At 38.8% G+C, this 23,222-nt stretch overlaps 1 protein-coding gene across 2 annotated transcripts in view; it reads right to left on the bottom strand.

The window, feature by feature from the left end:
• Nucleotides 1-2,707: 2,707 nt before the first annotated feature.
• anapc1 (anaphase promoting complex subunit 1) overlaps nt 2,708-23,222 on the bottom strand; it is a 45,614-nt gene continuing 25,099 nt past the window's right edge. Inside the window, exons 35-53 of one of the 2 annotated variants that reach the window (XM_029521437.1) lie at nt 22,506-22,587; nt 21,862-21,953; nt 21,452-21,586; nt 21,015-21,097; nt 20,290-20,368; nt 20,087-20,161; nt 19,119-19,171; nt 18,804-18,951; nt 18,442-18,635; nt 14,842-14,928; nt 14,360-14,477; nt 11,362-11,439; nt 11,173-11,240; nt 10,852-10,990; nt 9,114-9,200; nt 6,373-6,468; nt 6,073-6,262; nt 3,991-4,122; nt 2,708-3,423 (exon numbers count right to left, since the gene is read on the bottom strand). In XM_029521437.1, the coding sequence (XP_029377297.1) occupies nt 3,281-3,423; nt 3,991-4,122; nt 6,073-6,262; nt 6,373-6,468; nt 9,114-9,200; nt 10,852-10,990; nt 11,173-11,240; nt 11,362-11,439; nt 14,360-14,477; nt 14,842-14,928; nt 18,442-18,635; nt 18,804-18,951; nt 19,119-19,171; nt 20,087-20,161; nt 20,290-20,368; nt 21,015-21,097; nt 21,452-21,586; nt 21,862-21,953; nt 22,506-22,587 (2,079 nt within the window). In that variant the 3' untranslated portion in view covers nt 2,708-3,280. Of the gene's footprint in view, nt 3,424-3,990; nt 4,123-6,072; nt 6,263-6,372; nt 6,469-9,113; nt 9,201-10,851; nt 10,991-11,172; nt 11,241-11,361; nt 11,440-14,359; nt 14,478-14,841; nt 14,929-18,441; nt 18,639-18,803; nt 18,952-19,118; nt 19,172-20,086; nt 20,162-20,289; nt 20,369-21,014; nt 21,098-21,451; nt 21,587-21,861; nt 21,954-22,505; nt 22,588-23,222 lie in introns of both variants that reach the window. The other variant, XM_029521436.1, reaches the window with a different exon arrangement.

Below are 23,222 nucleotides of genomic sequence, written 5' to 3'. Positions count from 1 at the left end.
TAGGTGGAAACAAGAACCATGTCAAGTATCCACCCAAGCAACGCTGAGTGATGATAGAGGCCAGTTAGTATGTTAATTATACTTGACAGAAATAACCACAAATATCAAAACAGTCAAGTCTGAAAGTGTCTGTGCATTTATAGCATATGTGAGTCATGTCTAGCTGCTATATTCGGGGCTTTTCAAGGATATGATGCTGAAAAAAAAAAAAAAAAAGAATTTTGTTCAGCAGCACGATGATGGTGTGGGTGGACCAGGCAATTCAGAGCTTAACAGATGCTTGAGATCCTGTGTTCTGTCCACCCATACCAAGGGAATTTTCATCGGTATGAGGAAGAGCAGACTTCCAAGTGATAGAAAGGACGTCTGATGGTCCTTTATTATGACTTTTTAATGACTGATAATGGCAGTTTTTCTTGTGCGGTAATTAAACATATTGTCATTTCATGCAAATGGCTCTGGGGCAGCTGAAATGTTTATTCCAGTAATAAGTTAAGTGAGCGAAGTTTCATTTAGTATCTTTTCTCTGAAGAGTTGTTCTGTGTGTTGCAGATCTGCGTGGAGGGTGTGGGTTACTTGTTTGTTCGGATGTTTTCCATTTTCTCTGGAATGTTCTCAGCGCTGTTGGTTAAAAATGATCTGTGGGCTGAACACACACATGCACATCCTCCCACACAATGACTTTGTGATATGAGGGCTTTTATAATTAGCTGGGCTTCAAGATGTTTTAATGGCCTGAAAAGCTGAGGAAGAAGAGTTGTGAAAGCCTGATGGTGGGTGTGATCTGAGACTTCAGGCTCAGACTTAAACCCCAAAGGTGCAAAAAATATGGTTCCATTTGAGGAGGAGCTTTGATTAGTCCTTTTGGAAGAAGTTACTTTGTGCCTTTCATTTGTAAATATACATACAGGCCACAGAGGTTCTTCAAAAAAAAAAAAAAATTCTTAAACCATTTGAAAAACTTGAGAGGTTGTTCAGATATGCACTGCTATTCTGGGGAATAACCATAACCCTGTACCTCAGAAAATCATTGAGTGGACAGAACATATTTTCATTTCATTTCATTTCTAGAATCCCCACAGACTTCTCTGTGAACCTTTCTAGGTTTTTCAAGCTATTCCATTTTCTCATCGTACTTCCAGAAACTGATGATTACTTTAACGGACCAAATGCATGCTAATAAGTGAGGCATAAAGTGGGATTAGGCTACAAACATGGGTGCCTGTGCAGGCTATAATAGCTACAGCTTCTGTAGTGTGTCGACTGATGTAAAAAATTTTGCATCACTGCTACAAGTGGCCAAACATGAATGACTGGCTGGTTGACCAAGCTTTTCAGTTTTATTCAATTGATTATTTTTTTCAACTCTGTCATTTGTCTGTTTTGTTTATTGGTTCTCAATTTGTATATGGTTTTCACTACAATGACTAATTATAGTAATTAACTTCATGCAAATTTTGTTCATCTAGTTACTTTTGTTTATAGTGGCTGTAAACTTGAATTGTACTAACTGTACAAAATGAAAGTTCTGATTTTAATCTTTTTTCATCAATTAAAAATAAATAAATAAATAAAACTACAAATTTCTTCTACTATGCCTTCTTTCAAGTCACCCATAACCTTGTGGCACCAACACACAAGATTCTGGGCTTTCCAGCATTTAGCATTTAGCATCCAGCGTTTTTAGTATGTATGCTTTGTTCATGCATAGCTTGGAAAGTCCCCCATTCCTGGTTTCCAAAGTTTTTGGCTAAACATGACATACATATTCAACTACGAGAAAATTTTATCTGTGTGGCTCTTATCAAGAAAACCTCAGAACACTGTTGACAGTATCTGGTTTCAACTGCTGCCATTTATGCCATTACTAGCTACATGTTTGGGTTTTCTACTTCTAACTTTGTTTCTTGGACTTTTTAAATTGTAGTTTGACCACTGCGAGCACTGTGTGTTAATGTTCCTCCAAAGCTGTGACGCTGCTTGCAGTTTTATTTTTGACCAAATGTGCCCTTGGCCGCAGACATGTAAAGCCTCCAGAGCTGTGCTCCTTGTAGTGGTTTGGTAATTTTTTTTGTCTCTTTACAGTCCAACCCTTTTGTTGTTGGTAATTTGCATGCATTGTATTTTTCAATTGGGCTTTTTAAACTTAAGAAACGTAAACGTGAAACAAAAGGCCGTAAGACTGGTCCCTTGTCAACAGCTGTAGATCTGGTCTTCATTGAAGATATTTACTTTCCAAATAAGTCTATTAGTATTTCTGTTCCTTGTTGTACAACCTTGTAAAAAGCCAAAATAAAATCGAACTTAATTGAGACCATAAGCGACAGTCACTGACACAGAACAATCTAAGTAAAATTAACTTTATTTAACTTGAGTTACTTTAGTGCTGTCTGTAATGGACATGGTCTTATTACCAAAAATCACTGTGTGATTATGGGATTTCTTTCATGTGGAGAACCACCCACAGCCTTTTGATCGTCGACTCACTTCAAAAGAACTACATCTTGACCACAGGGATGCAGTGCTGGCACCACCACAGTCATATCTGTGTCACAATCAAAGACAATGGATAATGTTGTATCCAGGCCAATTCCGCTTCAGCCAGTGTGAGAATACAGCAGAATTACAAAATGGACTTCAGTTGTCTTGGTGGTTTTATGAGCAGCACAACCTCAGCTGGTATTTGGTCTAACATATTGTTGTGCAGGATGCCTCATGGGGACAGACACAGAATAAACCACAGCTTTCATCAAATGTACAGGTATTTTTTGATTTTATTGTTTCACTTTGATTTTCTTGTCCTTACAGCACAGCAGCCTGAACATGGGAGAGTCCTCACAGGCAGCTTCGCCACCAGTATGCCTGTTTAGCTTGACCAGTGTTTTCAGGAAAAGTTTGAAGAAGTGGTACCCATCAGAAAAGTCTCCTTTCTGGATTTGTTGTACCACAAAATTGGCACTTGCACTGCATCATTACTGAGGCCAAAACTTTTTTTTATATTGTTTAAAAACAAACAAACACATAGAAATATATATTACAAAAGTCTAATATTAGTTCTTCAATTTTCAAGAGGCAGAGACGGAAACAAAGTCTTTTCTTCTCAGTAGGTATGGCAGTCATGCCGCAGGGATGCAGTGAAACAGCTCATCCTCATATTTCGTCCCACTTCCTGAACACGCCTGCGAGAATAACAGTGCCATCTGTCCTACCTAGGCCTGCAGTGGGAACGTAAGGCAATGAACTGCACCTCTGAGATCCAGCTGAGAAGTTCTGAGTAGGATCAAGATGCTTGCAGAGGGAAGCCCAGAAGTGTCTGTGGTCTTGCTGCAGAACCAAGCAGGACTGGTACAAGCCTCAGCAGATCTCGGAGAGGGATGCCCAATTGGCTGCTACGGGACAACAAATCCCCAAGTGAGCTGCAACCTGCAGTCAGATAAAAGAGAACAGAGTTTAGAAAAAAATTTTTTCTGTGGTTTGCAGTTATTTTATAAATTAGGTGGAAAATTAAAAGGGGGGGGGTGGACATTCAAATATTTTAGGCTATAAAAGAAAATGAAACACTTTGTAGTCAAAGCCATATATTCATTACACTTCAAGTTAATTTTAGGGGATCTTTGTGGTATATTGGAATACTTGACTTTTTCAGGCCTTGAAAAATTATTCGACACACATATCACTGCATTTAAACTTTTAACACCTCAAACACATGTGAAATCTATTTTCTGTTAGGAGCAAGAACCCAAAAATCATCTTTAGCAATACATTACATTTTACAAGCTCACTATAACTAACTACACCATTTCCCTCTGACATGTAGTGGAGAAGATACATAAGAACACAGGAAATGGAAAAACTTCAAGTATTGCCCTGATGTATAGGACCTGATTACTTGCAGGTTCTACTGCAAGAACTGCAGTTCTAGGCGTTTACATGCAAATATACTGCTAATGTGTGCGGGTCCAGTTCAGGGTGACCTTGTGTTTCTCTTACCCTCCAGCTGAGTGGGTGTGTTCCTGAGACAGGGGATAGAGCGATACACCAGGAAGCAGGCTAACATGATGTACTGGGTTTCCTTTGGGAGGGCCTCGCCCCTAATGTAGGACCTCAACACAGTGCTGTTGTCTAGAGGAGAAAACACACACAGGGCACACAGGCATGTTTATTTACAGTAGGGTGTTCTGTATTTTAGGTCAATTACAGTTTTCTTGCTGTTGCACTCACAAAGCTACATTTTCATCTCGTCCACACAGGAATATATATGGCAGTTTTGGGGTTGTAATCAAATCTCAAGTTGGACTTTGAATGACTCAAGCCTGACAATCAGCTGACTCTATTAATATATCACAAAATGATACACACACGCAGTGGACAACTGGTGATAAACCAAGATCTCTCAAAATTGTCATATATTTTTTTTACTTCAGTTACCATCATGTAAAAATTCATCACAGTGCTGACCTCAGACAAAGACAAGTGGCATGGAGAGTGAAATAGCAGAAGAAATAATTAATCCAAAAGAAAAGCTAAACAAAACAGAACAAAGGTGCAGATCTAGAAATACATTTCATTCATGGGTGAGCTCCCCACAAAAGTAACATTCCTGATGGTGGACGTCAAGTTAGTCTGGCTTTCCTTTGAAACAACTGCCAGAGCCAGGAAGGCTCCATGAAATATGAAAGGATCATTTGAACTGTTTACGTGATTACAGTCTTGTTCAACTGCTTCACGCATTTCCCACGGCTCACAGTGTGGGTTTCTTACTCTACGTGTGTGTGCGTGCGTGCGTGCGTGCGCGTGCGTGCGTGTGTGTGTGTGTGAGAACCAGTAATGATGGAATGTGTGTTTGAGTGTATACACAGCCTGTTTAATTTCTAAACTATGACATTATTGTGTTACACCCAGTACAGGAAAACAAGCTGAAACACATTCAACTTGTGAAATACTCAACCAGTGACACTACAGCACAGGAGAGAACTGAGAACCAAGCGGTGTCACAGAATGGTTTATTCATAATTTTATGTGACACTGTGTGATGCAGTTCACATTGCCTTTTTGGAGAGGTCTCTGATCTAGAGAGATTATGCATCTCAAGGGTTAAGGAAAAAAAAAAAAAATTAAATGAATGGCCCGCTGCTGCCAGAGCATCTCACAGTTTTAGGAAGGCACATGTAAACTCCTCTGAAGCCTGAGTGTGGCGATGGGGCCTACACACATAGTGTGTACTTCTTGTAAGAATGGTCTAACAGGTATAGTACAGTAGTACTATTTTAAATTACAGTGTGTAATGTCCGATGAAAGCTGGTGTGGATAGTCATTGAGGGCCCTGCCTCGAAACTCCATCAAAGCCTTTGCAGGGTTTAATTTTTTACATCTTCCTTACCTCAGCCGGTGTTATACTGAGGGAGTCATCAGGTGAGATTTTGACCTTAGTGCTTGTGCAGGTGTTTGATGGCTCAAAGCAGCATAGAAGATGTTGAGAGCATCAGGTAGCGATTGGTCAGGAGGACTCTTCCTGTTACGAGTCCATGATGCTTTCAATGCCTCTCCACATGATTAGTATGTCATTAGATAAAAAAAATGATCCTACATTTTTGAGCATAGGTTGACTTTGCTCTCGTCTCTCACCGTTAGGCTCCATCCCCTGCTCTAAATGCGGCATCTCTTGCTTTCAGGAGACAGTGCACTTCCGCATTCTGGTTAGGAGGGGTGGTGATGGTTTGGGTAACTGTAACATCCTTGACACACTGAATGTAGGCCAGGACCGGTTTCTGTATAATATTCCAAGTTTATTGTGTCCCCGTGTGTAGCTGCCTCTAAACATCTGCCAATCTTTGGTTTTGAAGCAGTCCTGGAGAATTGAGACAGCTTCAGTAGGCCACACAGTGTTAGTTGTCTGTGTGGCTGTCATGCTGTTAGTCACAGGGCAGTATGCAAGGACCAGCATGATTGAGATGCGGTTGGAGGCACAAAGGTGGGGACGGGGAGGCAGCTATGTACGTTTCTTGCAAGTTCAAATGTTTAAAATCACCATGCATCTCATGCATAAGCACAGTCCAGCCAGTCACTCCTTACCTTTGAGCCAGCCGTCCAGCATTACATCCACCATGTTCTTCATTACAGGCAGAAACTCTGAGGTGAGCAGGGCATCGTGGCGATCAGCAGCACCCCGTAGTACCCTGTTGTCCCACAGTTCCACCACCAGCCGCAGCTGCCACAGGGGAAAAGTCTGGAGCAGATCGCCCTGCTGCAGAGCCCCAACTGCCTGAGGGGGACCAGCAAAGTACTCAGTTAACCATCCATTAGATGTGCAGAGATAACTGTAGGTTCTAATGTCTGGGTTTATTTAGTTCATCACGTTAGTATTTGTTTTACCTGCTCAATGGCAATATATGTGGGCAGCATCTCTGGACACTCCTGTGTCACACATTCATAAAGCATAGCTGAGAATAACACCAGAGTCTCCTCCTTCTGCAAAGATGAACAGTGAATTACAATGTGTGTGCATTATCTGAGTAAACACAGAGTTTGGTGCTTAGTTGAACCATCATTTATGGCTATTAAGTAGTTACAGTACAGTAACATATTTAACAATCAACCTCCTTCCTTTACTGTGTATTTGTGCATCAAGGTTTTTTTTTTTTTTTTTTTTTTTTAAATCCTCAGTTATGTTTGGTTTGAAAGATTTGTGTCTGTTTTACACCAACACAGAGTGAAGGTGAAATGTGGAAATGTCATAGGATTAGTCAAACACAAAATATTCTCACAAAATCTTTTCACACAATTTCTGCATAAAAGCCTTATTTTAATTTTTTTTTTTTTGCATTTAAGTATCAACACTCTCGAAGTCAAACCTATTCACTATACAACACCTTCTCTGCTATGTCATATAATATAAATTATATGTATTATATATATAAATTATTACATTTTGCAAGTTACTTCAAATGATTATTTATAACACATAACACTTATCTGAACAGTCAGTGACTTCATGGTAATGGCATATTTATTTATTTTCATACGCCTTTAGTTTGACAAAATCCTGTCTGATAAATAAGGAGTCAGACAGGATGCAGCTATTACAATCACGTCTACATGTGGAGCTGTGTCACACTAAATTAATAAAACCAGACGGCAACAAATCTTGCAATTACCTGCCAGGAAACACAATGTCCTAATTGCAAATAGAAAGAATGTTATGGTTTTTTAAATAAACAAGGAAAGGTAGTAGAAGCAGGAGGGGCAGAGCTGGTGTAATAATAAAAGATAAACAGCAAAGAAATCTTGCCTTGTTATTAAATTCGATTACAGAAGGTTATGCCTCAAAACGACTTAGTTTCTTTCCATTTCACTGTGCAAACTGATATCAGTGTCCCAAGGAATTAATCTGAAGCTGAAATTAAGTTTATGTAGAAAATGGGAATCAAGTGATTAACAAGCAGAGGTGGCATTGGTCTTGGCAATCTGTACGGCCTTACATTACCCTGCTCATGTCATCTGTCTTGCATATAAAAGTTGCGTGAGTGTAAAGGTGGGGAAGTCTGCCACAATGAAGCACAATAATCTCAATTGCCTGCTTTATGTCCTCAAGCCAACAGCAGATCCTTTTTTAGGACAGACTGTTTTTAGCCGTTAAAGAGTAAAGATTCATGGAAGACGTTGACTTGTACAGGCCACCATAGTGGTGCAGACATTCAGGGATGACGAGCGATGAATCCTAATGACTGTTTTCCACTTGACTTTTCCTTTATTAAGGACAAAAGTGGTGACAATGTCACAAACTGCTGAAGATTAATATTCTTAGCAAGTATTGGCAAAAGGATAAACTAAGATGAACACAATCATTTGAGAGCATCAGCATGCAAGTATCCTGATGTTAATGTTTAACTCAAGAGAGCTTCTCTATGTTCTGCAAACTAGTCTTGTTGACACTCAGAGACACAGTGGAATGTCTTTTTAGAAATGTTAAAAACATTTCTATCAAGGCTGCAAATGTTGTTGGACCTTGGAAATTGTTCCTTATGCATTCAGACGCTCCAAGGTGTCAGTTCATTTAACATACACACAATCTATTACTGAAAGTAAATAAGTAAAAGCAGAAAGAAAGTCTGGCTAACCATTCATATTCGCCTTTACTCTCAAGTCAGCTCTAGTGAAGGCAGACACAGTGGAATTAGTCTCAGTTGTCCATTGTCCAATATCTGACAGTGATTATGTTAATTGCAGACATATGCCAAAGGACTCTATGTACAATAAGCATTATATTTAATAAGGTGATACAGTGTTTTTCTTGACTATGATGATTTAATAGAGGCCAAATGAGCAATTTACAATTTCTTATTAACTTTACTAAAAATATGACTTGCTCAGACAGCTTTTTTGACCGCTCCCTGGTTTGTTGTTGTGAAAAGCTTTGGTTACACCACACAAGCTCACGAATAAATATATGGTAATGACATGGTAAAATTCCCAATTTCTCTCAGACTTCCTCTGAAAAACTTAAAAGAATCCAAAGGAAAACCCCCCTGGGGATTTTATTTTTACAGAAATCTTTGACTTCTGGCTTTGTTTTTTCCCTTTGTTATGCAACTACAAGGCCTTATACAGGCAACCAGGTCCAACCAATAATGTCCAATCAACTAAAAACACTGCCGAGGCCTGAATAGTTGTATTCATGGGATAATTCACTTATTCCTCATTCTTTTTATTATAGGGGACTCAAAACTCTTTCCAAATGTTGATTAAGTCTTGATTTACATGCCAATACCTGTACTGTGACAATACTTGAAAAAATAAATTAAACAAAACAAGAAACCTTACAATATACTGTAAGTGTAACTCATGTTTAGATCAAATGTTATTAATAATTCAATTGGAAATATTTAAGTTTCAATAAAATAAGATTTTCCTTCACATAACTGGTTAGGTGGTTTGTAAAGTCAAATATTTCCATCATTCCTCATTTTAAATCATTCATTCACACAGATATATTTATCCACAGGGATGCACAAAAAAAAAAAAAAAGACTTGCTTCAAAATGCAAACACTTTTGTCTCTGAGGCTACTAAAATGGTTGCAAGGACTCAAACTATTTCTGCGTGTTAAAAACTTACGTATTTCATTCCTTCAGATGTTTTACAAAAGAATTCAGCAAAGGAGACCAAGACGGGCTCAGAGGTGAATGTAGCAATGGCTTCAGGCTGGGGAAAAAAAGAAACAAAGAACACACAGGGATTAACCAACACATAGAGAAAGTGTACAGAAATAAGGAATGAGCCAAAAAACAGTTATGGCAGAATAAAAAAAACTAAACAAACAAACAAACAAACAAAAAAAAAAAAAACATTAGTTCTGATAATCCAAAGTCAGAATGGAACAGAAGGGTACAAGGAGAAGTAATCAATAGAAGCACAGGAAAAGAGAAAGATGAATGCACAAGGAAAAGAAGGTGAAGGAGGAAGATGGACAGCAAGGACATTGGAATGTGTGTGTGTTTTTTGTTAACCTGCAGGTGTATTGACAACATATACCAAGTCCATCAAGAAACCAGTAATATTCTGTCAACCGCACAGTTGCCTTTTGAACCTTTTAGTGACAACCTGTCAAGACTGGACACACAACCAGCCACAGGGGAAGAGTCTGTTCAATTGGACTCACTTCAATTTATAGTATGGTACTGGTATAGACTTATTTCTTAAAATATGCTGGTTTTAAACTCATAGTGGGCTTTGTCTCAAATAATTAAGTGTTAACTTCTGCAATTTTGGGTCTATTTTCTCAACATTGAAACATTTGGAGTTTGACTACATGAAGTGTTTCAGTGACCTCATTTGTCCTCAGGAAATGTCAAACTGTGTGTTTAAGACACAGACACCAATCTGCAGTCACAAAACAGACCCAGGAGAGGCTCAATCGTACACACACAGATGGTCATAAATCATGCCTTCCCCACTAACTTACTGCCCCTTTTCTGTGGTTGATAGAAAGTATAGTGGCACATGTGGAAAATGCAAACAGTGGTACTTGAAATAGGTTTGGGGAAGCTGGGTTTACCACAAACACATCATCACTGAGTAATTCAATGACTGAACATTATAAATCTATAAAACCTGCATCTGTGGGGTAACAGAATTCTGAGTAGGTACAGGGAGCAATGGCAAACTTTCATCATGTTTCCTAAGCACAGCTAGTGTTGGATCCAGCTGGTTTACATACTAAATCAATGGAAGAATGCAAACTGATGCAAATACCCAAGAGTCCATCCATTGTGGCAGGACATGTTAGGCGTTAGGAGTTGCATGCACTATTTGCCATAAGTTACTTATCCTCTGCAATAAAACTTTAGGGCCATATAGGAAGGAAGAAGTAAAAAGGTGACCAAGATGCAATTTTCCACACAGGAACACGTAGCCACCACAAACTATGAGCAATAGTCTGGTTGGACAGTAGTCACTGGGATAATTTTTGACAGGCTTGCTTCTTTGTATTGGAAACAGGTTTTATACAAGAAATGTAACTGAATGTGACAGTAATGCAAAACTTTTTACTGTAGAAAAATACACAGTAGAGCTCTTCAATCTGTTTCATTTCCTTATTCGTGTGCCCGTGGTAAGTAGGGCTGCAGCAATTAGAACCAAGGTTACTTGGGCAATAGGCAGACTGCAGTCCAGGCACTGTCCTAGCCAGAATCTATAACACAAATTACTGACAATTAATGCGTTTCCAATATACAGTGTAGCTTTCATGGCATTTACGGCACTGGTTTAGCAGCCAAGGAAACTTGCAAACCAACTGTACTCATTAAATTATCACACCTCAGGTGAGTTATGAGTGTCCTCTCAATGTGTTTACCTTGAAAGCCCGGACGCCTGAGTTGCGGTGGTTAACAGTGGAGGCCACTAGGCTCTTCCAGCCCTGGGGGTCATCTTTGTAGGGCAGCTGGCCGGCCCGTAGTTTTACATACAAAACCCCATCCCTAGAGAGGATGGACCTGAAGAAAGCATAGAGAAATTTTCCTTTACATCAGTTGACCTGACATGAAACATGAGAAGCACTGATTCATCTGTGGCAGGGTAAAGACAGGCCCCTGACAAATTTCTACCACCATTTGTATAGTGGTTTCACTGACTGCATTTAAACCTTCTGCTTCAAAAAGATGATATCTGTAGTTACTTCAGATGCTGAATTTCTTTGCTCAGGTCTATGGATAGTTCCCAGTAGCGTGGTCCCTTCACTTTTACCTGCAACAAATAAACACAAATTAGAAAAGAAAATTATTAAGACATCAGGCCATCTTGATTTCTCACCAAATAATTTGAGTGGCATAAGTAGTCAATGCTGTAAATATAGGGTGCACTTTACTCGTTTCAGGTGGTGCAGCTCAGGAAGCATTGTGGGGGCCATCAGTTCTACTGTTGTCTCATCATACCACTGGGTTTCCTGATAAAAAGAAACTATCATCACAACATGCACAGAAACAAAGGCTTGTACAAACACAATTTCACAGCTTTGCAGATAGTTAAATCTCACAAAGAAGGCCTTGAAATGTAACCAGCAAATAGGCAATAGTGAGTCTGACAAGCAGTAGCATTCAGATATGATCTGCAAAAGAGCCAATTTCATGGAGTAAGAGAATCTATCACTACAGAGAGGCTTTTCAATTCCTTTTAATTCCTTCAGCATTGAGAAGAAGCTTATTTATTCATAGTAGCAAGAGACATCTTCCAGTATACAGTTTCTTATTTTTGATATAGTGATAAAACAGGTACTTGTAGCATCTTGTAGCAACACTCATTCTTTCTAGGCTAATGCAGAGAATACAGAGTAAATTATGCATTTCGAGTTGCTCCTCAAAGCACCAGATGCTGGTGCTTTCAAGTGTGTCACCCTCCACATGTGTTACCCTTAATCCTGAACTTCTTATCAACCAAATCCTGACTTGACGTTTTCAATATTAACAAGGCCAAACAAGTAGGTTTTAATTCTACAGCCCAATATCAGGGGATTTACAGTCTGCACATTATCTGTCATTAGAACTTCAAATGGACATGCCTGAAAAAACTGCGACTTTCCAAATAGATTCTGAGAAAAGAATAGTTGAGTAAGTGTGGGACAGTAGAAAAACATCTCATTTAGGCATCAAATTTTCTGGTTCAACATAATAATGAAGGGTTATTGTTTGTTTCTTGCTTTTTTTTTTTTTTTTAAACAATAAGCATGTCAGTTTATACCCCTTTCTTGCTTCACATGGAAATGGACGTGAAATGATCTAAATGGCATAACTGAGGCTAAAATGAATGGATAGACTGTAGTCATACGACACCAGATGTCTGAACCACTGTTAACTAAACCACAGTGGCTTCTCAAGGACTGGCTGAACAAGACAAACTAGAACCAGTGGTTGGTTTCACATTATGCTCTTGGGTATGAGAAGCTGTAGTTTTGCCCAATGAACCTGAAAGGTTTTACTCAGATTTACACCAGCTATGCACATTTAGCCATTCATCACTGAAATCTGACTTGTTCAGTGATTATTACCATTTCCAGATTCATGTTCTGCACTCAACATTTTCTTTGCATGCATTTTGTATTAGGTATCTTTGCTCAGATTGTGCAAATTTGATGCATTTAAGACTTCTAAAACCTCCGTATGACCTAAATCTAATACTTGGCTAAACCTTTGTTAAACTGAAATTCTGAGATTTTCTGGTTCACAAAATTGATCCCTGAATACAGGGGATGTAATGGGAAACAGCGTTTTTTATATATATATATATATATATATATAAAATGGGTTTTATAAATTGTCTAGCCTACTTAATATTCTACATTCAGCTGTTTTTCCCTGCAATTTATATTCTTTTAAATTCATGTACAACTATCATCAAAATTGATGCTGCTTTAGCTGGTTAGAAACTAAAAAAAAAGGCTGCTCAGACAATCACCTACAGTTAATTGCAATTCATTACAATTTTACTAATTAAAACAAACAAACAAAAAAAAAAAAAACAAAACAAAACAAACAGCCAAATTTCATATCCTTGTCGGCTTTGACTGAAACTGCAAGTTGGCTTGCTGGTTGAGGGGTTTAGAACATTTGCCATGTTATAGCAGTGTCCCTGGCCCCAGCCAAGGACGCCCCCCACCCTCCCCATTTCCTTTATGTCTCTCTTCCAATTAGCGTTTAAAAATAATCCAAAAATAAGTCCCAAAAAAAAAAGAGAAAGAAATAAATTAAACCTCAACTGTGTGCATGGGAAATGGTCCAGCACACAGTGGCTTGGTGGGCAGGCGCATTTTCTTCTGAACTGAGACCAGCACATGTTGTGCATTACATGTCATTATAGTTTGTGTGTGTGTGTGCGTTTTGAGATGTAGTGTGGCACTGGACGGCTTCACAAGTACATGTGATGGAGACAGAGCATGAGGGAGGGAGGAACTGCTCTGTTATGGACAGAACATTCTTTGCAAATTGCACCTACAGAGAGAAAGCTCATGCCAAGTTCCACTTTACAATTTTATACAGATTGAACTAGTCATTTTCGATGCTGTCTGGCCTTCATGTTCAGAAACAATGACACATTCTATAGGAAGGAAAAACCACTAGTCAATTCTGAATGATTACAATCCTGGATCCTCTTCACATTTCGCTTGTTTTACTCTTATGGGAGTGCTTTTTCAGTCAGTGGTTTTCCTCTAGGATCTAATTCGATAGGAACTATAAACTGGAGAGCTCCCAGTCCATGCCGTCCATGCTCGGTATAGCGATGGAGACCGGTCTGTGTCCAAGGATACAGATCAGAGTGTCGTACCATTTACTCGTTTTTCTGTCGGAACTTTTGTCTTCTTATGGTCTTGCTTTAATTTCTTGATCTTCTCTTTACATTGTTTTGCCGTGTGGTGGATGCCCAACAAAGCTAGCTGAGAGGAAATACCAGCAAATACCTTAGTTGAATCAAAATCTCTTTGTATTTCCTCCATAGAATACGGGCTTAGTAAACCCTGAACTTCAGCGTTGGTGCATTTCTTTCTCTTCTCCTCTCTTCCACTCGGCAAAGGCTGTATACATTTTTTTTTTTTTTTTAAATGGCAGTGTTGCATTCAGTACACCTATATCTGGACCAATTACCATATACCTACATCACGCAAAGTTCCTATTGCGCTGCGAAAGCACCTAACCTGAAGTAGGGGCTAAAAAAGTCCCTCAAAAAGGGCGTTCTTAGAACTCGAATGGTTCTACATCCCTGCGGTGCGAGCATGCAAAAATGGGGTACTTTCTCCAACAGTTCTAGGAACTATGGAAAAGTTCCTCCGATGCAAAAGCACCTCATGTCAGCCAGACAAACCTTGATGAACTTACCTTGTAGGTGACCTCTAGAAGGGCGTAGCATGGCTTTAGGGAGTCCACGTCAACAGGGACAAGCAGACGTGGCTCAGCAGCAAGCACAGCCAGGTGCCGCAAGGCCTGCAGGTGGTAGCTGCAACAACAGGAGCACTTTCAGAAAGTTTTTGATTTACAATAGAAAATAACTGTGCTAGGAAGACACAGTATACATACATACATACAGACAAAAGGAAGTTATCATTTACTTGGTGAATGACGACACACAAGGTTTGTCAATGCATCAGTGTAGTTGACATGGAGCTGGAGGGAGTTTTAATGTCCATTCATCGTATAAATGCTTAAAAATGTTTCTATCTTGACTGGATCTAAAGTCAGTTTGCATTTTTTTTCCCCCCAAAATCAGATTTGAAAAATATGATATAAGATGATGCACAGTATGTGCCTGTGTGTATTCATGAACCGTATGTAATTAAATCTCAATGCCGCATCAGTCTTACCGGTTGTCAGTACTGTGAGCAGGGAAATGCGGGTACAGGGCACACAGCAGAGCAGCGATGGCTGAATTGGAGGTGCTTAGAGTGTACCTAAGACAACAGCAAACAACATCATGAATACATTTCTCTCACCCTCACATCATCATTAAACTCTTCCCATTTTCCAAAAGCAACTATAAAGTTCTATCAGGAATTGCCCACTTGTGGCAATCCTAATAAAAGAAATACCTACCACCGTAAAATTACGTGATCACGATAGATATTTTCTCACCCCATTTTCCTTGCTAGTCTACAAAAACCATTTGGAATATTTCAAGTTTTGAAATATGCGCTGCTTTAAATTAAATCTTTTTCTAAACTGCAAATTAGCTTTAGTTAGAAGTCTTATGTACATGACATTTTCAACATTTTGTGTGGCAATTTTGTATGTATTGTTCTTGTTAAACTCTCTCTCCCCTGCTGCTGAAACAATTGTGTGTATAATTCAGTGAGGGTCATTACAGACCACAACAGAGCCTATTAAAAATAATAGTAGGCAGTCAAGAGTGTACTTGATAAAGGCTGCTCAAACATTGGTTGGTACTTGTGAGAGCACTTGTTAACAGTCAGCTGAGGTGAATTACATTCCTCTTCACTAAAAAGGTTGCATGGGTCATGTTTAATGTGTTTAAAAACCTCAAATCAGTGATTACTATGTCGCGTCTCCTCAATTTTATGATAAAAAGACCTCAAATACAGACTTAAAGTAAATAAAGATGATAAAAAAAAAAACAGGCACACTTTGAAGAAATATATGAGCTACATTCATTAGAACTGTGCAATGAATTCCAAGAGCCGATACAGTGATGATTGTAAACCGATGAGTTCATTGACAAACATATGATCTGGTGCTTGCGTGATAATGAATAGATGGTGATTTCTGAGAACATTCCTTTGCGTCATTTTAAACATCCTCTGAACCTATCTCTTCGGTCAAAGACAGAAACTGATTTGCATTGAGATGAAAAGTCAAAAGCATGAGAACCAATGCTCCACTTTGACGGTGAAATCTTCATTTAAGAACCATGGCTACATTGTGACAGTTTTGCTGTTGCCAATACTTCAAATATGCAACTTCATTCCAACTGATCAACGGTAACAACTGACGGAGCCTCTTGTTCTGAGAATTTGGTCCACTGTTGCTACAATAACAGGACATTGGACTCCTGAGTCACTTTCCCTTAATGCTGAAATGGGACTTTCTACTTCTGATGACTTTTCAACTTCCAGTGTATGCAGCACAAAAAAAAAAAAAAAAAAAAAACAGCCTTTGCAAAGGCAAATTACAGGAATATTCATAATACCTGCTACACATGTCCCTAACTTGGTTTAACAGGAAACCAAGGCATCCACGGGAAACAAACACAAACATGTAAACTCAAATACAAAGAAGTGTCAGTAAGTGTCAGTTAACCTGAATGCCTAAATGTGAGACTGTAGGTAACGTACAGTTTAGCTTCCAAGTAAAACACTGAATAAATGGGAAACGAAACCAACGGAGCTAACAAAGGAAGAGGGAGGAAATAATAGTTAGATTATGAAAAAAAAGGAAATCACACTATGCAACAGAGATCAGCAGGAATCAGTAAAAAGGGAGGTTAGGAAATGAATAATAAACAATGTAGCAAAATATGTGGAAAGTGATGTATGATATGCATAAAACATTTTAAAGAGGTAAAGTTGAGAGGGACTGGCTCAGACACTGATGACAATTAAATGACGCAACACAGAAAGACCTTTAACTTCTGAAGGTCTATGTTTAACACTCAGTTATTGACATTCAGTGGTGTGGGCATTCAGCTGTCAGGCCTAAGATAAAATGTAGCCCAAATAAAATCAAAAGCTGATTGCGGCTGTTATGTGAGAAACACTTGTTGTTTGAGAAACACATAAAAGAGCAGGAGCCATTGCTCCCTTGCAAATACAGAGGCCAAGGTCAGTATATGGAGGAATTTTGCATGGGTGTGTTCTTGTGAGTGTGTGAATGTAAATGTCATTCATGATGCACAAAACAGCAATTTAAACAGATTTGTGTGATATTTGTGTGGCTAGCCAACATGTGATATATTCGATGTGATGTACCCAGTTCTTCCCAGAAAAAGCAGGCCCAAATTTATCATTGTGTTCTAGCCTGCATGTTGTCAACTTGTTATCATGCAATAATTCAGGTGTAATATGTCAGACCACACATTGAATGAAATGAAGTAACCAAGTATATGTGCTTGAGTATCCATTCATTCATCCATCTTCTACTGCTCATCTGTTTCTGGGTCATGGGGGGGTGCTGGAGCCAATCCCAGCTCACACTGGGTGGGGTACATTCTGGACAGGTCGCCAGTCCATCACAGGGCCAACACACAGAGACAGACAGAGACCAACAACCACTCACACTCAGACCTACAGACAATTTAGAGTCACCATTTAACCCAAACATGATGTCTTTGGATGGTGGGAGGAAACCAGAGAACCTGGAGGAAAGACGCATAGAACATGCAAACTCAGAAATGACGCAGTAATGATCAAACAGGGATTGTTTGATCATTACTGATTGCAGCAGTTTTTAAACAATGATTCGTTCTAACCTCTTTCTCTGAGTTCTGCCTAGTAGTTCTACAGTCACACTAAACTCTGTGTGGAAAACTTCTCAGCAACAGTCAGCAATCCTCCAGCATTTGGGTATTGTTGACAAAACATACTGTATTGCTTAAATGAGTAGTTACACTAAGTGTTTTACCATGCGTCTACCCACAGCACAGTTTAGAAATTTGCTGGTTGAGCCTTGTAGAAGAATGCGGCACGCTCATTTCAACATAATCAAATTCCCAGGAATTCATACCAAAAAAAAAATAAAAAATAAATCTCATGGTCCCTTAACTCCCACCATACGAACATGGAGTCTTTTCATCCAAAGAAAACTCAAGACAGGCCAAACCTTCTTCTCAGCTCCTGGTAAACAGGAGGTTTCATTGAGAGACAGAGTTGTTTGGCAGTTGCAATGCCAAAAACTGAAAAGACTTGGTCTATGTGGTTTAGTTGGTAAAGAGGATTGTGGAAAGTGTCCTAAGATGGACACAGTGTATGCTACCCATCTACACAAGAAGGCCTGTTAACATTACATTGCTCCCCACCCACCCAGGCCACAGTCTGTCCTCTTCTCATAAGGTTAGTGTTATAGAGCCATCAAAGGCTGAAGATCAGCTTCCCACTCTAGAGCTGTATTCTTTTTATGGATTGAGGGAAAAAACAAACAAACCCCCCAAAAAAAACCCAACCTTTTGTCAAAGTTAAAACTAAAATGTATCCAGTAATACCTTTAGATACTGCATTCTTTACATTAACATTTCACAATTATCCTGTTTAATAACATAACATAATTTTGTATGCCAACAATGAAAAATAAAGTGCTGTGTGAATTATGGATTAACATACATTACTATGTACAATGCATACAAATGTTATATTTTTCTGTGTGGAGAATGTAAATTTTTCTTAAAAAAAATAAATAAATAAATAAAAGATAAGAGTTTTTAAATGTGTGCATATGTATGTGTATTTGTATCTTACCTGCCCCCTCCCAGGAAAAGTAGGCCCAGTGCCATGTGATGAGCCATGTGGAAGCCGTAGTTCATCTCGCCACCAGTTCGCTTGTGGAAGAAGCGACAGAGCTGCAGGACCTTCAGGTTTCCAGTGCCCGACATCACCATGGCCATAGCCAACAGGATCATCGAGAGACCAGTCTGCAGATTGTAATAACCTGTCTGCTGGAAGAATCGGACCACACATTGATAGGCAGAGAAAGGAAGAACAAAGGTGCAATATAAGATAGAATAATTATCATCAAAGGGGTTTAACAAAATGACATAACACATTACTGTTGTGATAAACACGTAAGGCCATTCTTACTAGAGATTGAAACAAACACTTACAACCGCGGCTGTACCAGCAAAGGACATGATCTTCATGAAGGTCCTGGCAAACTCATAGAGGCAATCAAAAGCATCAGAGTTGGCAGAACCAGCAAAGCGTAAACCCAGGGCCATACATGCTCCAGCTGTAATGTAATCTTGAGCTTGTCTGACAAACAAATTACATGATAGTATCAGTCTTGATGGTGAAATATTGTATAGAACATCAATACAACAACCAAAAGTGTCATGATATGAATGGAATTGCTCTGAGGAGGTACAATAATCATGATCTCAAGTATGAAATAAATGCCAGCTTTTATATTAAATACTTACGCCATTGTCTCCATGTTGATGTCCTCTGAAGGGTCAAAAGTCCCCCTCATGATCTGAAGCAAAAGAAAAATAAAATATAAAATAAAGCAGTAGAAACTGGCCCCCTTTCAGCAGAAAAAGTTGCACTGACTTTTATATGCTATAGTAAAAGCATTCTGGGCGTTTTGTTGATAAAGATATCGAAAGATGCACATAAAAGTTGCAGTAAGGGAAATCAAGTTGCTTTGAACAAAATCATTTCACATATATAGTAACTCTGGACCAGTGACAACCATTATCAAGTTTTAACATAAGTAATATAATCAGACTAATTAAAAAGAGAAGTTGGTACATTCATGAGATGATACATACATGAGAAATGGCCAATAAGATTGTGCACCTCCTTGAGATGGCAAACATCTCTGCATTTTGGTGCTTTATCACCATTTCCAGGTAACAGACTCATAAAACAAAAATCTTTACAGACGAATATCCACCCTCCTTGATATCTGCTGCTTTGTCACAAGATGACTATTTATATATTCTGTTTGATGTTAGCTCCGAGGCAAACATTGCAGAGGTGTTTTGCAAAACATTTTCTTGACACAAGCCTTCAGAAATTCCTCAGGGGATTTTCTTTTTATGATGTAGCTCTTGTCTGACCATCCCAGGGGGGTGGTGGCATTTCTTCTTTGTGTGCATCAGGAAACAGCTACTAAACAATGAGGCTGTGTCACAGCAAATGGGACAAAGTTTTCATAAAAATGAATATAGCTGGAGGAGCCATTCTGTAACCAGTCCGACACAATAGCCTCAGCCAGAATAACAAAATAAGTTTATCTCCTGACACAAATCAGCCACTCCACTTGAAACAAACCAAACCTCCCATCTGGGAATTCTTTGTCATTAGTGATTTGTTGCCAGGTCCTATGCAACATAACTCCAAATGTGTTTCTTCAGTAATGCAGTGTATATATGTCATTTCTCACCTGCGGTATATTACTCTTGACCCACTCAGTATTAGGGAGGATTTCATCCCACATGATAATACACCGAGCAAGAGTCTGTGAGATAAGAGAGGCAAGAAGAAAAAGGAGAGCAAGAGAGAGGGGTGTACCACATTACAAGGAAGGTGAGAAAATGTATCAGTCAGACACATAATACATCCACACACACGTTCAGTCACACTAACCCTCAGCAGCAGAAACTCTGGCTTGATGAAATCCAGCAGGAACCAAGTGTCTGGAGGTTTCAGCCAATCAGCAATCGACCTAGAAGACATTTTCACAAAGAGACAAGGAGGTGTTAATACCTTCTTCCAGCACCTGCCACACCAATAGAGAGCTGGAATCAAATGAGCATTGCAGGTGATGGGAACCTCTTGACCAACAGCAGAAAGCGATGGGGCGGAAAAGTCTTGTTCTTTACTAGCATAACAACTGAAGTCACTGAGGTATGATATTTTTCATCAAGCATGTTATCATGCTCTGCTTGATGATACATAAAGAACAACACTTATTTATAAAAGGAAACATGACAGTTAACACAGCCGATGGTGGTCAAACGTATTTTGTATTTGCATGATGGATATTCTAACATAAATTATTGCCTATTGTTTATTTACTGATTAACAAAGTCAGTGTACCCTTTACCTTTGACAAAAAAAATCTAATCAGTTCATCCTTGAGTCCTCAAGAGTGTAAATACACAAGAGGATAAGAATTGGAAACACAGCAAAAGAATATTCTGAGTGGCATTCTGCAAATGATCCATAAAACTGCTCCATTTCATTAGAACAGTACTAAATACCTTCACATGGAAACAATGAGGAGTAACTGATGTTTGTAAAATGAGTTCCTTATTTATTCTATGTTTGAAAAAAATGGGTGGATTGATTGGCTTTTAGCCTTTTCTCACCTGTTGTTGGTTTTGAGATAAATCATGGCCAGAGCCAGCGTGGCTCCTGGACAGGTCACATCCACATTGATTGTGTCACCTTCCTGGAATGACCATTTACAGGGTTTGAGGACTTAGCTGTTGGTTAGCAAGCTAAAAACAGTCCTAGGTTCAAGAAGATCTTGTATATATAATGAAGTTATGCAAGACAGATAATGTAGAGAATAATTTACTTGGCCTTCAAGCATTGTGAAGAGGTTTGGAAGAATTTTGTGTTAAACTGTTTTATATATATATATATATATATATATATATATATATATATATATATATGCAGTTATGAAGTGATATTATATTAACACAATTAAATCACACTAATGAATAGTTTATAATAATAGTAATAATAATAATAATAATAATAATAATAGACAAAAACAGGACAGGATCTGTTCATCTACCTTGATTTGGTAGCTGGGGGACTTGTGTCTTTCCCTGTTGGCCCCAGCTTGCGCTCTGCGGTGGCCCCCCACCATATACTGATACAACTGCTCGGGGACATTCAAGTCTGTCATTCCAATCAGGTTACTTCCATGCTGCAAGGACAGAGAGAAGGGGGAAGGGGTGGTGATAAAAATTCTAAATTCAAACGGGAGAAGGATGGAGTGCGTGTGCGTGTGCGTGCGTGTGCGTGTGTGTGCGTGCGCGCGCGCGCGCGAGCGATTGAGGGCAAATTCAACTTCATGTGCCTTTCTCTGACCAAAAATAATCCAGCCCAATCCTGATATGAGTCGCACCCATCTGGAAAAACATAAATATTTTTCCTGCGACCACTTGTTTAACCAACACAGAGTTTTTAACTTTGACTTACCCCCAGACAGACCATGCCCAGGGCTAGACCAGCAGCTAGTGAATAGGACTCTCTGTCTGTACAGTACTCCATCTCTGGACCAGGGGGTCGACCTAAGAGACACACAATTTTACCATCTCTCCTGGTAAAAAAAACATTCAAGTTAGATCTAAAGGTCAAGAGAGAAACATCAGGATCAGGACTGAAAAGCAGATTAATGTGGACCAGACCAACAGCGAATCATTAAGTTCTTCCAGGGTATATTTTCTTCTGTTAACAATAGAAAGAAAAACAGTGTAGAAAATACAAAGCTTTTACTTGTTTTCAAGCCTGCAGCCAACAAACTATTTGATTTATTATCGATTCATGCGGCCATTATTTTCATGATCAATCTGCTCATTCTATGAAATATCACAAAAGAACAAAAAATCTGTAGTGTCATATTTGAGAGCCTGCAACCAGGGGAATAAAATGACTAAATAAAATTAAAATCCACTAATTAGTGAAGTTCTAATATGCATTTTCCAAACACTGCATCAAGTGAAATTCAGCATGGATTCTTTGATTCAAAGTTGCACTGTTTTAATGAAAGCAGTCAAACCATGGCTTGATTGAAAATGTGTCATCTGTCTGGTGCATGCATATGGGCGTGCACACACACTTACCTATCTCAGATAGCAAGACCTCTGCATTGTGTCTGTGTCCTGTTCCTTGATACACCAACCCAATGCCGATTACAGCAGCAACCTGAACAAAAGAGAGTCAAATTATTATAATTTCATGTCCTCAAAACATTTTTATATTCTTCTACAAGATATAGATAAACCTACTCTGCATCCCAACTAAAAAATAACAGTATAATTACTCATATGAAAACTTACTGCAATTTCTTATTGCTCTCACCCATTGATGCATTCCACTGTAGACATTTATAATCAATCTTTTCCATTATTATTATTTATTATTAGGAAGACAGGATAACAGCATTGCAAGAATCGGATTAATACTAAATTCTTCACAATAAAGCAATACTAAAAATCAAGAGATTATTTGTCAAGGCTGAAAAAGCTACAATAGTAACAAAACAGAAAAAGCATAAAAAAAACCCCAATATCAAACTGAAAATAAATACAGAAATTACTTAATTTAGCTGCATTAATAAAACAAAAAAATCAAGAATTAATTAATGACAACCAAAATCAAAGGATACTATCTGTGACAGACAATGCATAAAACTATAATAAGCCGTTTCCTGCATGTTGTGCTGAAAACACTCATGAAATGGAGACTCAGTACAGTCCTTTGGAACTATGATCCTGTCACAGTCACCATCTTCTCCACTGTTTAAAGGGCATTGAACCCCAAATTCTTAATTTTATTTT

This window comes from Echeneis naucrates, chromosome 15 (assembly GCF_900963305.1).
Source record: "Echeneis naucrates chromosome 15, fEcheNa1.1, whole genome shotgun sequence".
Classification (NCBI taxonomy): domain Eukaryota; kingdom Metazoa; phylum Chordata; class Actinopteri; order Carangiformes; family Echeneidae; genus Echeneis; species Echeneis naucrates.
This window is presented reverse-complemented; position numbering and strand designations above follow the sequence as displayed.